A 17,161-nucleotide genomic window follows, 5' to 3' on the forward strand; every position below is an offset into this window, starting at 1 on the left:
GGCACAACAATTTGTCATAATTTTAAAGACATTTTACCAGTAAGCTTAAAAAATATCTGCAAAATAATGCTTGCCTTCCAGTGGAATAATCTCAGACTCAGACCTTAAGCTAGAAAAACAAGATTTCTGATGGGAAGCAACTTACAAAATCCCGTCCTCAAAAACAGTATACTTCAAATTGTAAAATGACAGTGAAGACACAGTGCAGCAGCTGCCCATCCGCAGCCACACAGCAAGTAAGAGGATGAGAAAACATCTATGGACTAAACACCCAGCTCTGGTACCAAAGGAGAGAGAAGAAAACGCCTCTTCATCACTCCCAAGCAGCTACATGATTTGCTGCTATACTGAAAACTGCAAGTGAGGTTTGTAATGGTTGCAGCTTTTAGAATATTTTGATAAGCTCTTCAGCACAGCCACATGCATTGACTACCTCGGTGCCATAGCCAATTTTTTGATTGGATTGTTTGATTCCTTATTAGTTAACTTTTTGAGTTCTTTGTATATCCTAGATATTAATCCTCTATCAGATATATAGCTGGCAAAGATTTTTTCCCATTGTGTAGGTTGCCTCTTTGCTTTTTTCACTGCGTCCTTTGCAGTGCAAAATCTTTGTAATTTCATGAGGTCCCAGGGATTAATCTGTGGTTTTATTGCCTGAGCAATTGGGGTTGTATTCAGAAAGTCTTTGCCAAGACCAATATGTTGAAGGGTTTCCCCTGCTTTTTCCTCTAGTAGTTTCAGAGTTTTAGGTCTGATGTTAAGGTCTTTAATACATTTGGACTTAATTCTTGTGCATGGCGAGAGAGAAGAATCTATTTTCATCCTTCTGCAGATATATATCCAGTTTTCCCAACACCATTTGCTGAAGAGGCTGTCTTTTCTCCAGTGAGTATTTTTGGCATTTTTATTGAATATCAGGTGGCTATAGTTACTCGGGCTTACATCTGGGTCCTCTATTCTGTTCCACTGATATACATGTCTGTTTTTGTGCCAGTACCACACTGTTTTTGTTACTATGGCTCTGTAGTATAGGTTAAAATCAGGTATGGTGATACCACCAGCCTTATTTTTGTTGCTCAGTATTATTTTAGATATTCGAGGTTTTTTGTGATTCCAAATGAATTTTTGGATTGTTTTTTCTATTTCCATGAAGAATGCTTTTGGAATTTTGATAGGGATTGCATTAAATGTGTAGATTGCTTTTGGTAAGATTGTCATTTTCACAATACTGATCCTTCCAATCCAGGAAAGGGGATGTTTCTCCACTTTCTAGTGTCTTCTGCAATTTCTCGCTTGAGTGTTTTAAAGTTCTCATTGTAGAGATTCTTTACTTCCTTGGTTAGGTTTATTCCAAGGTACTTTATTTTATTTTATTTTATTGATGCATTTGTGAATGGGAGTGATTCTCTGATTTCGTCCTCTGTGTGTTTTTTGTTAGCATATATGAAGGCTACTGATTTCTGTGTATTTATTTTGTATCCTGCCACATGGCTGTAGGTTTTGATCAGCTCTAACAGTTTGCTAGTAGAGTCTTTAGGGTCCTTTTTTTTTTTTTTTTGTTTGTTTTTGTTTTTCAAGGTAGGGTCTCACTTTGGCCCAGACTGACCTGGAATTCACTATTTAGTCTCAGGGTGGCCTTGAACTCATGGCGATCCACCTACCTCTGCCTCCTGAGTGCTGGGATTAAAGGCACGCCCGGCTTAGGGTCCTTTATGTATAGAATCCTGTCATCTGCAAATAATGATAATTTGATCTCTTCCTTTCCAATTTGTATCCCTTTTATGTGTGTCTCTTGCCTTATTGCTATGGCTAAGACTTCCAGAACTATATTAAATAAAAGTGGGGACAGTGGACACCCTTGTCTTGTTCCTGATTTTAGTGGAAAAGCTTCCAGTTTTTCCACATTTAGTATATGTTGGCTGTAGGCTTGTCATAAATAGCTTTTATTGTATTGAGATATGTTCCTTCTATTCCCAGTCTCTGTAGGACTTTTGTCATGAAGGGATGTTGGATTTTGTCAAATGCTTTCTCTGTGTCCAGTGAGATGATCATGTGATTTTTTGTCCTTCAACCTGTTTATATAATGTATTACATTTATAGATTTGCGTATATTGAACCATCCCTGCATCTCTGGGATAAAGCCTACTTGGTCAGGGTGAATGATCTTTTTGATGTACTCTTGTATTCTGTTTGCCAATATTTTGTTGAGATTTTTGCATCTATGTTCATGAGGGAGATTGGTCTGTCATTTTCTTTTTTTTTTCTATCTTTGCCTGGTTTTGGTATCAGGGTATGCTGGCCTCATAGAAGGAGTTTGGTAGAATTCCTTCTTTTTCTATTTCCTAGAAAAGCTTAAGAAGCAATGATGTTAGCTCTTCCTTAAAGGTCTGGTAAAATTCAGCAGTGAATCCATCTGGGCCTGGGCTTTTTTTAGTTGGGAGATTATTGATAACTGTTTGGATCTCCATGTTTGTTATAGGTCTATTTAAGTGATTAATCTCATTTTGATTTAATTTAGGTAGGTCATATAAATCAAGGAAATCATCCATTTCTTTCAGATTTTCATACTTTGTGGATGTATGCTTTTATAGTATGTCCCTATGATTTTTTGAATTTCTGTGGAATCTGTTGTGATGTTACCTTTTTCATCTCTGATTTTATTAATTTGTGTCTCTTCTCTCTTTCTTTTGGTCAGATTTGCTAAGGGTTTATCAATCTTGTTTATCCTTTCAAAGAACCAACTCTTTGTTTCATTAATTCTTTGGATTTTTTTTTTGTTTGTTTCTATTTCATTAATTTCTGCCCTAATCTTTATTATTTCTTTCCGTCTCTGATTTTTGGTTTGCCTTGTTCTTCTTTTCCCAAGGCTTTAAGGTGAAGCATTAGGTCATTTACTTGCGACCTTTCTAATTTCTTAATATAGGCACTTAAGGCTCTAAATTTACCTCTTAGAACTGCCTTCATTGTGTCCCAGAGATTTTGATATGCTGTGTTCTCATTATCATTTGACTGTATAAATTTTTTGATTTCCTTCTTGATTTCTTCATTGACCCACTCATCATTTAGTAGTGTATTGTTTACTTTCCATGATTTTGTGTATGCTCTATAGCCTTTCTTGCTACTGATTTGTAGTTTAATTCCATTGTGGTCAGATAGAATGCAAAGAATTATTTCAATTTTCCTGAATTTGTTAAGATTTGCTTTGTGTCCTAATATATGGCCTATTTTAGAGAATGTTCCATGTGCTGCTGAAAAGAATGTATATTCTGCAGCCTTTGGATGAAATGTCCTGTATATATCTGTTAGGTCCATTCCTTCTATGACCTCATTTAGTCCAGATGCCTCTCTGTTTATTTTTTCCTGGGATGACCTGTCAATTGATGAGAGTGGGGTGTTAAAGTCACCCACCACCACTGTGTTTGGTGTTATCTGTGACCTTAGTTCTAATAGTGTTTGTTTGATGAATTTGGGAGCCTCCATGTTAGGTGCATATATGTTTAGGATTGTGATGTCCTCCTGTGGGAGTGTGCCCTTAATCAATATAAAGTGACCTTCCTTATCTTTCTTTACTAACATTGGACTAAAGTCTACCTTGTCAGATATTAAGATAGCAACCCCTGCTTGTTTTCTAGGCCCAGTTGCTTGAAACACCGTCTTCCAACTTTTCACCCTAAGATAATGTCTATCCTTTGTAGAAAGGTGAGTTTCTTGGAGACAACAAATTGTAGGATCCTGCTTTTTAACCCAGTCTGCAAACCTATGTCTTTTGGGGCATTGATGCCATTGATATTAAGAAATATTATTAAAAATTGTGTATTTATGCGTGCCATTTTTTTGTGTGTATGGTTCTGGTTCTACCTTTGCTCTCTTGTGTTAACTAGTATTTGAGTATTGCTTGTTTTTTCTAGGTTCCTTATATGTGTGCTTTTCCTTTTCTTCAGCATGGAGGATTCTATCAAGTATTTTCTGTAGAGCTGGTTTTGTCTTCAAATACTCCTTTAACCTGCTTTTGTCAGGGAAGTCCTTATTTCTCCATCTATTTGAATGGATAGCTTTGCAGGATAAAGTAACCTTGGTTGACAGTTGTTATCTTTCAGAACTTGGAATATATCACTCCAAGCCCTTCTGGCTTTTAAAGTTTGTGTTGAATAATCTGCTGTAATCCTGATGGGTGTGGTTTTGTAGGTAATTTGGTTTTTCTTTCTGCTTTCAATATTTTTTCTTTGGTTTGTGTGTTTGGAAGTTTGATTATAATATGGCGAGGAGAGGTTCTTTCCAGGTTTTGTATGGCTGGGGGTCTAAAGGCTTCCTGTATCTGCATTGGCACCTCTTTCCTGATTTGGGGAAAGTTTTCTTCTATGATTTTTTGAAGACGCCTACTATGCCTTTGGAGTGGAATTCTTCTCCTTCTACTATGCCCTGAATTCCTATATTTGATCTTTTCATAGTGTTCCGAATATCTTGAAATTCTCACTCATGCTTTTCTATAAGTTTGTCTTTCTCTTTGTTGGACTGTATTAGATCTGCCACCTGGTCTTCTAGCTTAGATATTCTGTCCTCTCCTTCATCCATTCTACTGGTGAGATATTCTACAGAGTTTTTTGTTTCATTAACTGTGTTCTTCATTGCTAGTAATTCTGACTGGTTTTTCTTTATTATTTCTATTTCCTTATTTATGTCTTGTATTGCCTTCTTTATTTCATGAAATTGGTGTCCTGCATCTTCTTTGATTTCTTTGATTTCCTCTTTCAGTTCCTCTTTGACTCCTTTGATTTGTTCTCTGACTTCTTTGAACATATTTACAATTTCTTTTGAAATCTTTCTCAGGCATTTCCTATAACTAGTTCTCACTGGAAGTCATTTCTGATGCATTAATACTTTTAGGTGGATTTATATTGTCTTGCTTTTTAGTGTTTCTTGTGTTATAATGTATATATTTTTGCATCTTGGATTAAGTTAATGCTTGGATTTTCTAGCTATCTGGGTATTCTTAGCTTATCAATTGATTTGATGTTATATGTTTTCAGGGTAGGAGCTTAAGGTGTTAGGTGTGGCACTTAAGACTCTCAGAGTATCTACAAAGGTGCTCCTAGGGGTTGAGTTTCCCTGCTATGGGAGTATCAAGTAGGCTGAGTGGAAAAAATACAGGTAGATTCTAAAAGTTAACTAAGCACTGTACACATTCAATCAAAAACAGCCCCAAGTATGTATGCAAGAGTAGTTATTATAATGACCAGATCCTCTATCAACAAAGAGGTTAAGATTTCTGGTCTGTTGAGGGACCCAAGTCTCAGCTTGTGACCAAGTGAAACCCTTCCCTGGTGCAATCCCAGTTACCTTGTATGATTTTGGTCTCAGTCAAGTTGCTGCTGGGGTTGTCCGGCTGCTGTTCTGATTTCTGGAGCTGGGCACTGGCTTTTCTGGTGGGGCAAACTGAGCCTGGCAACTGTGGCCCTGCAGATCAGCACACGCACTGCTGGAACTGCTGTTGCTAAAGCTGCCGCTGCTGGGTCTGTAGCCGTTGCTGCCTCTGCTGCTGCTGCTGCCTCTGCTGCTGCTGCTGCTGTAGCTGCCACTGCTGGAGCCACGCTGCTGCTGAAACTGCTGCTGTTGGGTCCACTGCTGCTGCTGCCACTGAAGCTGTTGCTGCTGGGTCTGCTGCTGCTGGGGCCGCTGCTGCTGGTGCTGGAGCCGCTGATGTTGCTGCTGCTCTGCTCCTGCTTGGGTCCCACTGTCGGCTCAAGTTGGCGTGGCCGGTCCCGGGACCGCTGCTCTGTTCACTGGAGCTGGGCTCAGGTGGTGGGGGAGGGGAGGGAGCTGCAGCTGCTCTGGTTCTCTCACTGTTCCACGTGTTCTTCTACCTCGTGGTCTGCTCCTCCATTGTTCACTGCCGCTCTCCTTCACATTTCTTGAGTTGCGGAGAGCGCCGGTGTGAGGGGAAAATCCCTGCACCTGGCTTTTCCTGTGGCTGGAGTCGAGCCCGGCGGCTTTCTGGTGCGCCACCACAGTTGGCCGAGCTGCCAGAGCCGCTTTTGCTGGCCTGTGCGGGTCTGGATGCTCTGGATCTCTTCTACTTCTCCGCTGCTAAATTAATTTCCTATACACCTCAATTTTTAGTAAAAGTGTGTATTTTGCTGAGTTTTTTTTTGTCTTTTCCCCCCCTAGGCTGCTTTGGCGTGGTACCTATGCCACCACCTTAACCAGAAGTCTATATTTCTTCTTTTGAGAACTCTCTATTTAGTTCCATAGCCATAGCCTATTTTTTAATCAGGTTGTTTGATTTCTTATTATTTTGTTTTTTGAGTTCTTTGTACATCCTAGGTATTAATCCTCTGTCAGATGTATAGCTGGTAAAGATTTTCTCCCATTCTGAAGGTTGCTTCTTTGTTCTATTGACTGTCTTTTGCTGTACAAAACCTTTGTAATTTCATGAGGTCCCAGCCGTTGATCTGTGGTTTTATTTCCTGAGTGGTTGGGGTTATATTCAGAAAGTGTTTGCCAAGACCAATATTTTGAAGGGTTTCCCCTACTTTTTCCTCTAGCAGCCACAGAGTTTCAAAGCTTTTTTTTGCTTCCAAATGAATTTTTGCTTTTTTTCCCCTATTTCCATGAGGAATGCCACTGGAATTTTGATGGGAGTTGCATTAAATGTGTAGACTGCTTTTGGTAAGATTGCCATTTTCACAATATTGAATTTTCCAATCCAAGAACAAGGAATGTCTTAGTATAACACTTTTATTAAGCAAACAGTAGTTCAGTGGTATCTTTTTTGGAAATTTCATTCTTTAATAATTAACATGTGATGGAAAGACTACGTAAACTTGACTAGAAAATATAGTAGGAGAGATTGGGTATCCTATAAAATTAGACCATGGAAGTTGTAATAGTGAACTTAAAATTTTTTTTTTGTTTATTTTTATTTATTTATTTGAGAGCAACAGACAGAGAGAGAAAGAGGCAGATAGAGAGAGAGAGGGAGAATGGGCGCACCAGGGCCTCCAGCCACTGCAAACGAACTCCAGACGCGTGCACCCCCTTGTGCATCTGGCTAACGTGGGTCCTGGGGAATTGAGCCTCGAACCGGGGTCCTCAGGCTTCACAGGCAAGTGCTCAACCACTAAGCCATCTCTCCAGCCCGTGAACTTTAGTTAATCCCAGAGAATAGCGAAGTACTTTACAAAAACATAATATAAAAAGTGATGTTTTTGATAATACAAAATTTCTTGGAATAGTTTAAAAACTGATAATAAAAGAAACAAACTGAACTTACGTTTGGGAAAAAAAAAAGTGCACACTTGGCCAGACACGGTGGCGCATGCCTTCAGTCCCAGTACTAGGTAGGCAGAGGTAGGAGGATCACCATGAGTTTGAGGCCAGCCTGGGACTACATAGTGAATTCTAGATCAACCTGGGCTAGAGCAAGACTCTACCCCTAAAAACAAAAAAAATCAAAAGGAAACAAAACAAACAAAAAGTGCACAATCTTTCAGGTGTGGTGTGGCATATGCTTGTAATCCCAACACTTGGGAGCTTGTTTGGGGGTTCTAGCAGGGGAGCACAGCTACTCACATACCCTTGACCACAAACCAGCCCTCCTCTATTCAGGGAAATTTGTCTTTTTTGACAGAGTGCACAGTTTTGGGAGGGACGCATATGGAATGGTGAGGGAGGAAGGGGACGCCCACTAGTCAGCCAGATCAGCCAAATCCACCCTGGCATCAGTGGGGTGATAGATGTCACAGCCAGATTGCCCTCACATCCTAAATATAAAAGTCATTTAAGAAAAAAGGATTACTGGACTTCTTTTCTTTCTGGACTGCAGAGGAGACACTTTTTAAAATTAATTTTTTATTAACAACTTCCATGATTGTATACAATATCCTATGGAAATGTCCTCCCCCCCCTTTCTCCTATGAAACTCCATTCTCCATCGTATCCCCTCTCCCTGCCAATCAGTCTCTCTTTTATTTTGATGTAATGATCTTTTCCTCCTCTTATGATGGTCTTCTGTAGGTAGTGTCAGGCACTGTGAGGTCATGGATATCCAGGCCATTTTGTGTCTGGAGGAGCATGTTGTAAGGAGTCCTACCCTTCCTTTGACTCTTACATTCTTTCCGCCACCTCTTCCACAATGAACCCTGAGCCTTGGAAGGTGTGATCGAGATGTTAGTCAGTACTCCAGTCACTTCTTTCCAGCACTATGATACCTTCTGAGTTATCCCAAAGTCACTGCCATCCCTGATACTGAAAACTTAAAACAGGGGTAGTCATGAGCCCTAGGAGTATAACGTCTGCTGCTGTCTCACTAAATGTATATACTATACCTATCAAACTGCCCAGTAAGCACTTCTCTTAATATTTATACCCTTATATTAACACTACTCTCACTTTGGGAAGAGAATCTTCTCTTTTCAGATGGCAGTGACCTTGGGATGACTCAGAAGGTATCATAGTCCTGGAAAGAAGTGACTGGAGTACTGAGTAACATCTCGATCACTCCGCAGAGGACACTTTTATCACACCATGTTAAATGCCTTGGACATGATAAGAACATTATAGTCATGGATGGAAATATCTTCAATACATGATGAAGTATGTAGGGTCAAAGATGATATTGAGATATTTTCACACAACTTAGCAGAATTTGTGTATGTGTGTGCGTACAGAAGCCCACTCAAATGTGAAAGCAAATGTGGCCAAGGTAGGGACTGGAGTTTTTTTTTATTTTGTAAAAATATGTTTTATTTGTTTATGAGAGAGAAAGAGAAAGAGAGAGAGAGTGCGAGCGAGTGCGCACATAGACATGCCAGGCCCTCTTAGTTCTGTGAATGAACTCCAGAAGCACATGCTACTTTGTGCATCTGTTTTCACCTGGGTACTGGGGAAAAGAACCTGGTCCAGCAGGCTTTGCAAGCAAGTGCTTTTAACTGCTGAGCAGGCTTTCCAGAACCTGAGTTTTCACTGTACTTTTTTGTCAACTTAAAAAAAATTTTTTTTTGAGGTAGGGTTTCACTGTAGCCCCAGCTGACCTGGAATTCACTATGTAGTCTCAGGGTGGCCAGCTAACTTTTAAATTTTTTAAATATTTTATTTTTATTTACTTATTTGAAAGAGTGAAAAAGGCAGGGATTGGGGAGAGAACGGGTGCACCAGGGCCTGTAGCCACTGCAAATGAACTCCAGATGCATGTGATGGGTGCTGGGGAATTGAACCTGGGTCCTTAGGCTTCACAGGCAAGCACCTTAATGGCTAAGCCATCTCTCCAGCCCATGCTCAACTTTTAACTTTTCCATAGGTTTGAACTTTTTCAAAATAAATGCTTCAGGGTGTGGGGTTATGGGACTTTAAAATTTTTATTTAGTTGTGTATGTGTGCATGGGCCAGCGTGAGCTGCAGCTGTCATGTGGAGGTCCACCCCGGTGTGTTGATTCTCTTTCCACATTGTTTGAGACAGGTGTTGTCTCACTGTTTTGCCACTGAGAAGGCTACAGGCATGTGCGGATCAAAGATAGATACGTGAGCCACTTTGTTACTGGCTTGCTGTGGGTGCTGGTACAGATTAAAGTTGCTTGGTGGATTTAAAGCCATCTCCACAGCCCTGGGTTATGGGACTTTTAAAACATATATACATATTTTGAGAGAGAGAGAAAGAGGTAGAGAAAGAGAGGAAGAGAATGGGCGCACCAGGACCTCCAGCCACTGCAAATGAACTCCAGATGCATGTGCCCCCTTGTGTATCTGGCTTATGTGGGTCCTGGAGAATCCAACTGGGATCCTTTGGCTTTGCAGGCAAACACCTTAACTGCTAAGCCATCTCTCCGGCCTTGTGAGACTTTTTAAAAAGCAGAACACCAAGCCCAGCGTGGTGGCACATGCCTTTAATCCCAGCACTTGGGAGGCAGAGGGAGGAGGATTGCTGTGAGTTCGAGGTCTCCTTGAGATGACATAGTGAATTCCAGGTTAGCCTGAGCTGCAGTGAAACCCTACCTCGAAAAACAACAACAACAACAAAAAGAGCAGAATACCAGACATTTGGATTTAGTAAATCACCCCAGTGACCCTGGGGTAACTCCAGTGAATCTGAGTTGTTCACTTTCCCTTTCAGGTGTGACCAACTCTTTTTTTTTTTTTTTTTTTTGAGGTAGGGTCTCACTCTAGCCCGGCTGACCTGGAATTCACTATGTAGTCTCAGGGTGGTCTTGAACTCATGGTGATCTTCCTACCTCTGTCTCACAAGTGCTGGGATTAAAGGCATGTGCCACCACACCGGGCAAGTGGCCAACTCTTTAACACTGCATTAACAAAGTTCACTCTCTAGAAGTTGGAATAGAGTTATCAAAAAAAGAAAATCACAAAAACTTGTAATGTTTCAGTTTATGATTTTTTTTCCTCAGTTTATGATTCTGTGTTGGGCCACATTCATAGCAATCTTCTCCCCTCAGGTAGGGTCTCACTGTAGCTCAGGCTGACCTGGAATTCACTACATAGTCTCAGAGTGGCCTTGAACTACCAGTCATCCTCCTACCTCTGCCTCCCAAGTGCTGGGATTAAAGGCGTGCGCCACTACGCCTGGCTTCATACTTTTTCTTGGTTGCAGGTTGGACATACTATAGACTTTTCAATTTTCACCCACTTCACAGAAGGCGAGTGTGGGGGTGGGGGCTTCCAGGCGTGACATCACCCAGTGGGTCTGCAGCACCATCAGGCCTCGAATGTGGACTTCTATCTCATCAAGAAAAGTTCAGAGTGGTATTCTGCGGAAGGGCAGGTGTTCCTGTGCAGTGCGGGGACAGATGGGGAACCTTGAATGACCTGTGGTAGTGTAGAGAGAGAGGTCTTCGAATTAGAAGTCAAGTAAAAATGTCGCTCTAAGCCAGGCGTGGAGGCGCATGCCTTTCATCCCAGCACTCGGAGGCAGAGGTAGGAGGATAACTGTGGGTTCGAGGCCACCCTGAGACTCCATAGTGAATTCTAGGTCAGCCTGAACTAGACTGAGACCCTACCTTGAAAAACAACAAAAAAAGAGTTCTTCTAGAGCCGGGTTTCTTTAAACATAACCTAGACGTGACCCTTTGGTTTTCCTGTGTGGCCTTAAGATTCGAAAACATTTCTCCTGGTGGTCGCAATAAATTCTGGGGAGAAAGCATTGGAGCTGTTGGCGTCCGGTCGCCATGGAGACGGGCCATTCCATTTGTTCTCAAGGGGTGATGTTGATTTCCTTTTCTTTCCCAAACAGCAGCGTGGTGCTCAGATCACAATCTGAAGAACGAAGGGGGTTTATATGAGGTTTAAGGCTCCTTGCACCGAAGAGAGGATGCCGCAGGTGGGCGCGCTCAGCTCCGGTGGTGGCTTGACCTTCGGGACCCTCCCCGGGGTTTCTGTGGTGCAGCCAGAGGCGAGCTCGGGGTGTTGGAGCGGGGTGGTCTTTGGAAGTTGGCAAAGTGTGGGCTTGCAGCCGGGGACCGACTTGTAGGCGCCCTCCAAGATGCCTGGGACGGAGAAACCCCACCAGGACCTCACCCGATGGAAGAAGAAGCCCGTGTTCCGTACGGTCAGCCAGATCTGCCCACCCCCTCGGCGGCCGCTGACAGTGGCCGACATCCGTCCGGGCATGGAGAACCACAGGCTGGGCGTCTTACGGGACTCCATGTTTCAGAACCCGCTCATCGTTAAGGTAAGGCCCCTCTTGGGTACCCTCGTGGCCGAGGGTTTCCATGTGCTGAGCTCTGCCTTCCCGGCCCAGGGACCAAGAGCAATGCTGGAAATCAGACGTGGGCCACATAGGCCTGGGTCCCTTGCAGTCCTGGGCAGGATTCACCGTCTGGGCCTCAGTACCCTTCTCATGCTTAAGGTGGGCTTGTGACAATAGCACCCGCTAACGGGAGTCACTGGGAAACTTAGGATATCCCCTGAGGGACTCTGCTGCCGCACGCACGATGTTGGCTTCTGTGGTCTTCCCAGTAGCTGCCAGTGAAACCATAAGGGGGACAGACGGGTCACAGGTACCCATTCGTGTCTTCCCTATCCCCCACTCCCGGAATGCCCGAACTGCTTCTGTGCAGCAGGTGTTCCGGATCTTTCGTGTTAACTTTTGCCCAATCGTACTCCAAATTACAACCTTGAGGAAAAAAAAAAAAAAAGGCGTGAAACGCTAGCTTAAGATTCCCAGTCAACAGCTAGGGAGCTGCGTTTCTAGCTAGATCGCCTCATCTTTAATTGCCTGCTTCCAGGACTTTAGTCTGGTTTCCCGCCTACTGGAAACCCCACGCTGGCGCTCACACTGCCACGCTTGACCCGGAGCCACCCGAAAAGTCTAGTTGAAGTTTGGTGGTTAGGCGGATAGCTATGGCGCAAATTTACCGAGAGACACTAGAGGGCAGTGTTGTCTTAAAAATACATTCAAGCCTCTGTCCACTTGGAAACTTCAGCTGCGGTTGAATTTTTCCCTTGGCCTAGGCCCAGCTAGGTTGAACCAAGGGGAGGCCCCTTAGCCCTTACTCTCCACATGGCTTCTTTATTCCCCTCCATATCCCCCCATAGCAGCAGCTCCCTGAACTTTCATATATATATATAAACATTTATATGATCTTTTAAAATTTTTATTTATTTGAGAGAGAAGGAGGCAGATAGAGAGGAAGAGAGAGAGAGAGAGAGAGATTGAGAATGGCATGCCAAGGCCTCCAGCCACTGCAAACAAACTCCAGATGCATGCACCACCTTGTGCATCTGGCTTTCGTGGGTCTTGGGAAGTCCAGCCTGGATCCTTTCCACTAAGCCATCTCTCCAGCCCCGAACTTTCTTTTCTCTCTTATTTTGTCCACACCCTCCACGTGGAAGTCTTTTCTTGGCTCTGTACTTCCCTCAATAAATATAATTTAATAATAAAAAATTTAGCTGGGCACGGTGGTGCACATTTTTAATCCCAGCACTTGAGAGGCAGACGTAGGATTGCCATGAGTTCAAGGCCACCCTAAGACTTCATAGTGAATTCCAGGTCATCCTGGGCTAGAGAAAGACCCTACCTCAAGAAACAAAACAAACAAACAAACAAAAAGTTCAACTTTGCTGATTTTTTTTTGGGAGGGTGTTGCTGGGGTAGGGGTGGAAGCCCAGGTAGTTCAGCAACAGTGATTTGTCTGACTTCAGGCTCTGGTTAGAACTCAGAAGTTTTTTGTTTTTTTTTTTTTTAAAACATTTATTTATTAGAGACAGGGGGGGGGAGAGAGAGAGAGAGAGAGAGAGAGAGAATGAATAGATGTGCCAGGGCCTCTAGCCACTGCAAACAAACTCCAGATGCATGCCCCACTATGTGCATCTGGCTTACGTGGGACCTGGAGAATCGAACCTGGGTCCTTAGGCTTTTTGCAGGCATGCACCTTAACCGCTAAGCCATCTCTCCAGCCCATCTAGAAGCTTTATTATTGCTGTTTCCTCCCTCCCTCCCTTCCCTTCTTTCTTTCTATCCCTGGGCTTTCTTAACAATGTGCTAGAATTACTGGGTCCTTTAGCAATGGTGTCTTCTTGCCTTCTTGAGCTAATAATGCTCCCCAGGGGATGGAGAATACTGCAGAGAGAGATGGCTACAAATTCAGCACAAGTCCTTCTGCTATGTCAAAGTGGAACAGGTCTTTTGCTTGCTCCTTAGTGAGACTAGCCACTGTCAGTAGGCAGATGGGTCAGACAATTGAGGTTCACTATTCTGGGGTGAAGAGAGGATCAAGTCTGCTACTTCTGAGTAGCGGCTCTGATCTTAGGTCATTGCTTTTAATCAAGTGTTACTCTAGGGCAACTGCTTCCCACCCAGACATACAGCAAAGGGCCTTATGGAGTCATTCTCCGCAGTGAATTATTTTTTAAAATTAATTAACTAATTAATTTTAGTTTTTCCAAGGTAGGGTTTCACTCTAGTCCAGGCTCACCTGGAATTCACTAGGTAGTCTCATGGTAGATTCATGGTAATCCTCCTGCCTCTGCCTCCTGAGTGCTGGGATTAAACGCATGTGCCACCACACCCAGCTAAAATTTATTTTTATTTATTTATTTGAGAGAGAGAGAGAGAGAGAGAGAGAGGGGCAGGCAGGCAGATAGAGAGTGAGAATTATCCTCCAGCCACTGCACACACACTCCAGATGCATGCATCACCTTGTGCATCTGGCTTATGTGGGTCCTGAGGAATTGAACTTAGATCCTTTGGCTTTGTAGGCATGCACCTTAACTGCTAAGCCATCTCTCCAGCCCATGAATTCTTTTTTCTTTTAAAAAAATAGTTTGTTTATTTATTTGCAAGCAGAGAGAAAGTCCTTCTAGCAAAACCTGACCTATATAAAAGTTGGCATACAAGGGCCTCTGGCCACTGCAAACAAACTCCAGATGCATGTGCCACTTTGTGAATCTGATGTGGCTCCTGGGGCATTGAACCCAGGTGGTTAGGCTTCACAGGTAAGTGCCTTAACTTCTGAGCCATTTCTCCAGTCCCACAGTGAATTCTTAGGTGATGCTCACATAAGAATATGCCATATAATTACACATAAATTGTACATGTGTATATAAATGTATAATGCAAACATGTAATATAAGTATAATATACACATAATGTATGTTTAATAAATGTACATATGTATAAAATATACCATATATGTATATATGTACTCCCCCAACCCCTTTTTCCCTTTTTCTTTCCCCTCTTGACTATATCAAGGACAACATTTGGCCACTAGGTGGCACTGGCTGAACAGCTTCCCGGACCAATTTCATCTTTGATTCATGAGCTGGAGTTTAGTAATAAAAAATGTATAGGCAATGGTTGACCCATCAATGGGGTTCTGTTTTCAGACCATCACACAGACTGTCCTGGCCTCTGGTGACAGCGCTAAGAAACCCGCTCCGCATCCTGATGCTCTCAGGTGACAGAGCCTAGGAGTCTCTTCTCCTTCCAGGAGCAGCAGGGGGCAGCCTTTCCCCCTGGCTGTCCTCGGGGTTTCAAGCTCCAGAAGGTATTTATTTCATAGTGGTGAAGATGATACTGGCATTCACTGTTTCCTCCTTCCTACAAGACCTTCTAGCAAAACCTGACCTATATAAAAAGTTGGCAGAGAACTCGAGTGTTGAGAAGGAAGCTGGGCTGCTATCTTTTCCAGACCCTTTTTTATAAATGAATACTCTGAGGCCATCTCTGCGGGGCTTTTGGCTCAAGGTTCTGTCAAGGCCTGGGTCAGAAGCTATGCCCATAGACTCCCCTCCTGGCCACTTCAAACAGCTTCCTCTAATGTGAAGAATATTAGGATTATGAAATTTTGGAGATTTTGGCTTCACAGAAAAGGGCAATGTTGAAAATAGTTATGGTCCTGGAATTTCTACTGAACTTGACCTGTAGAGTCCTGTCACTGGCCCAAATGTTCAGGTCCTGTGCTGGTGTGTGCGTGTTTGGGTGTCTTCAGGAAGGGTGATGGGAACTAGGATATATTTTGGTTTTTGTCTGCCTGAGCCTGTAGGAATGAATCTCAATTGAAAGAATACAGCACTTTAGAATTATTCATTACAGCATATTGGGGGATTGTTTTCCCTAGCAAATAGGACAACATTAAAAAAAATACTTATTTTCAGCCAGTTGTGGTGGCACACACCTTTAATCCCAGTACTCAGGAGGCAGAGGTAGGAGCATTGCTGTGAGTTTGAGGCCAGCCTGACATTACATAGTGAATTCCAGGTGAGCCTGGTCTAGAGCGAGACCCTACCTTGAAAAAACAAACAGACAAATATATATGTTTATTTGTGTGTGTGTGCATATGTCACGTATGCAGGCACGCCAGGGTCTCTTGCTGCTGCAGACAAATGCCTATCTGCCTTATGTGGGTGGCTGAGGCATGGACCCGGCCTGATTTGCTTTGCAAGCAAACATCTTTAGCCACTGACCCATCTCCCCAGCTACAATACATTTTCATTTAAGGTGTGGAGACATTGACTGAACATATCCAACTTTGCTATTTTCCACCTATGGATTTTACCAGGACATGTACACACCAGCTCTTCAGGAGTAGGTCTGTAGTATGCCACAGGAAAAAGTCAGACATCCTAGCAGGTGTTTCCTTTGCAAACATCAGCCAGAGGCCTTATTGAAAGCCAAGCCAACTGGTTATTTAATGGGGTTTAATTGTGTCAAGATGGTGTTTTATGTGACCAGGAAAAGATGTAAATAGTTTTCATTAGCAAGGGCTTCTCCTCTATTGTGAAAGTGACATGGCGTGCAAACCAGCCAGTTTTCTTCCCAATGTGACTCTCTGGGAAGAATAAAATTAAATTGGAAAAGAAGCAAGTTTCTCTCTTCTTGATTCTCATCTCCCCAGAATCCTGAAACTCAACATAGAATCTGGCAACAATAGCCTCCAAGGCTCCCTCACAAAACCTGTCAGGGGCGCACCCTTCCTGCCATGGGAACTCAGCTGATATCCTGTCAATACAATTATGGGGAGACACTGCTTGGTTTGCTCCTCTGACAGCTTTGAATCTTCTATCGCCCCGGAGAGGCAGGCTGCATACAGGGGTGGCATTGATTGAATCGAGCACCCTCAGAGAGTGCAAACAGATCATGGCACCCGATTTTTCCATAATTTATTACCGGCTTTGTTTTTTTCTGTGGGGGTTCATGTCACAAATAAGAAGCGCATGCATTTGTAAAATAGAGCCATAGTATTGCAGCATTTGGGGTTACAAGGAAGCTTACAGACATCTCATGCAATTCCTTTTTAGAGGCTAGTAAGGCCCAGCCAGGGGAAAACACTCACTTGGGAGGCAACTGTGACCTGGTATTGGAAATGAGATGAGACTCCTATCTCGTGACTTCAACAGCCCCATTTTTTTTTTTTTAATTTTTGGCCATAATCCATGACTAATTAATCAATGACAACCTAGGTTGGTTACATCCTATGTAACAGTCAAAAGATGTTCACAAAGGAATCTGATCCCAGTATTATTTCACTCAACGTTCTTTCGAAAGTGAGTGCTATTGATATCTTGGGACTTGTTGATAGCCAAGAAATAACTTCTCTCTCTCTCTCTCTCTCTCTCTCTCTCTCTCTCTCTCTCTTTCTGTGTGTGTGGAGGGAGCACATGCATGGCATGGCATATGTCCTCGTCTTCTGCCTTGTTTTGAGACAGAGTT

General features: G+C 42.9%; 1 protein-coding gene across 1 annotated transcript in view; it reads left to right on the top strand.

The window, feature by feature from the left end:
- Window positions 1–11,427: 11,427 nt before the first annotated feature.
- The window catches only part of Cfap77 (cilia and flagella associated protein 77), a 197,805-nt gene continuing 192,071 nt past the window's right edge, over window positions 11,428–17,161 (top strand). Inside the window, exon 1 of the mRNA XM_012947861.2 lies at window positions 11,428–11,677. Coding sequence (XP_012803315.1) covers window positions 11,489–11,677 — 189 coding nt within the window. The 5' untranslated portion in view covers window positions 11,428–11,488. The remainder of the gene's footprint in view (window positions 11,678–17,161) is intronic.

This window comes from Jaculus jaculus, chromosome 1 (genome assembly GCF_020740685.1).
Source record: "Jaculus jaculus isolate mJacJac1 chromosome 1, mJacJac1.mat.Y.cur, whole genome shotgun sequence".
In the NCBI taxonomy this organism is placed as follows: domain Eukaryota; kingdom Metazoa; phylum Chordata; class Mammalia; order Rodentia; family Dipodidae; genus Jaculus; species Jaculus jaculus.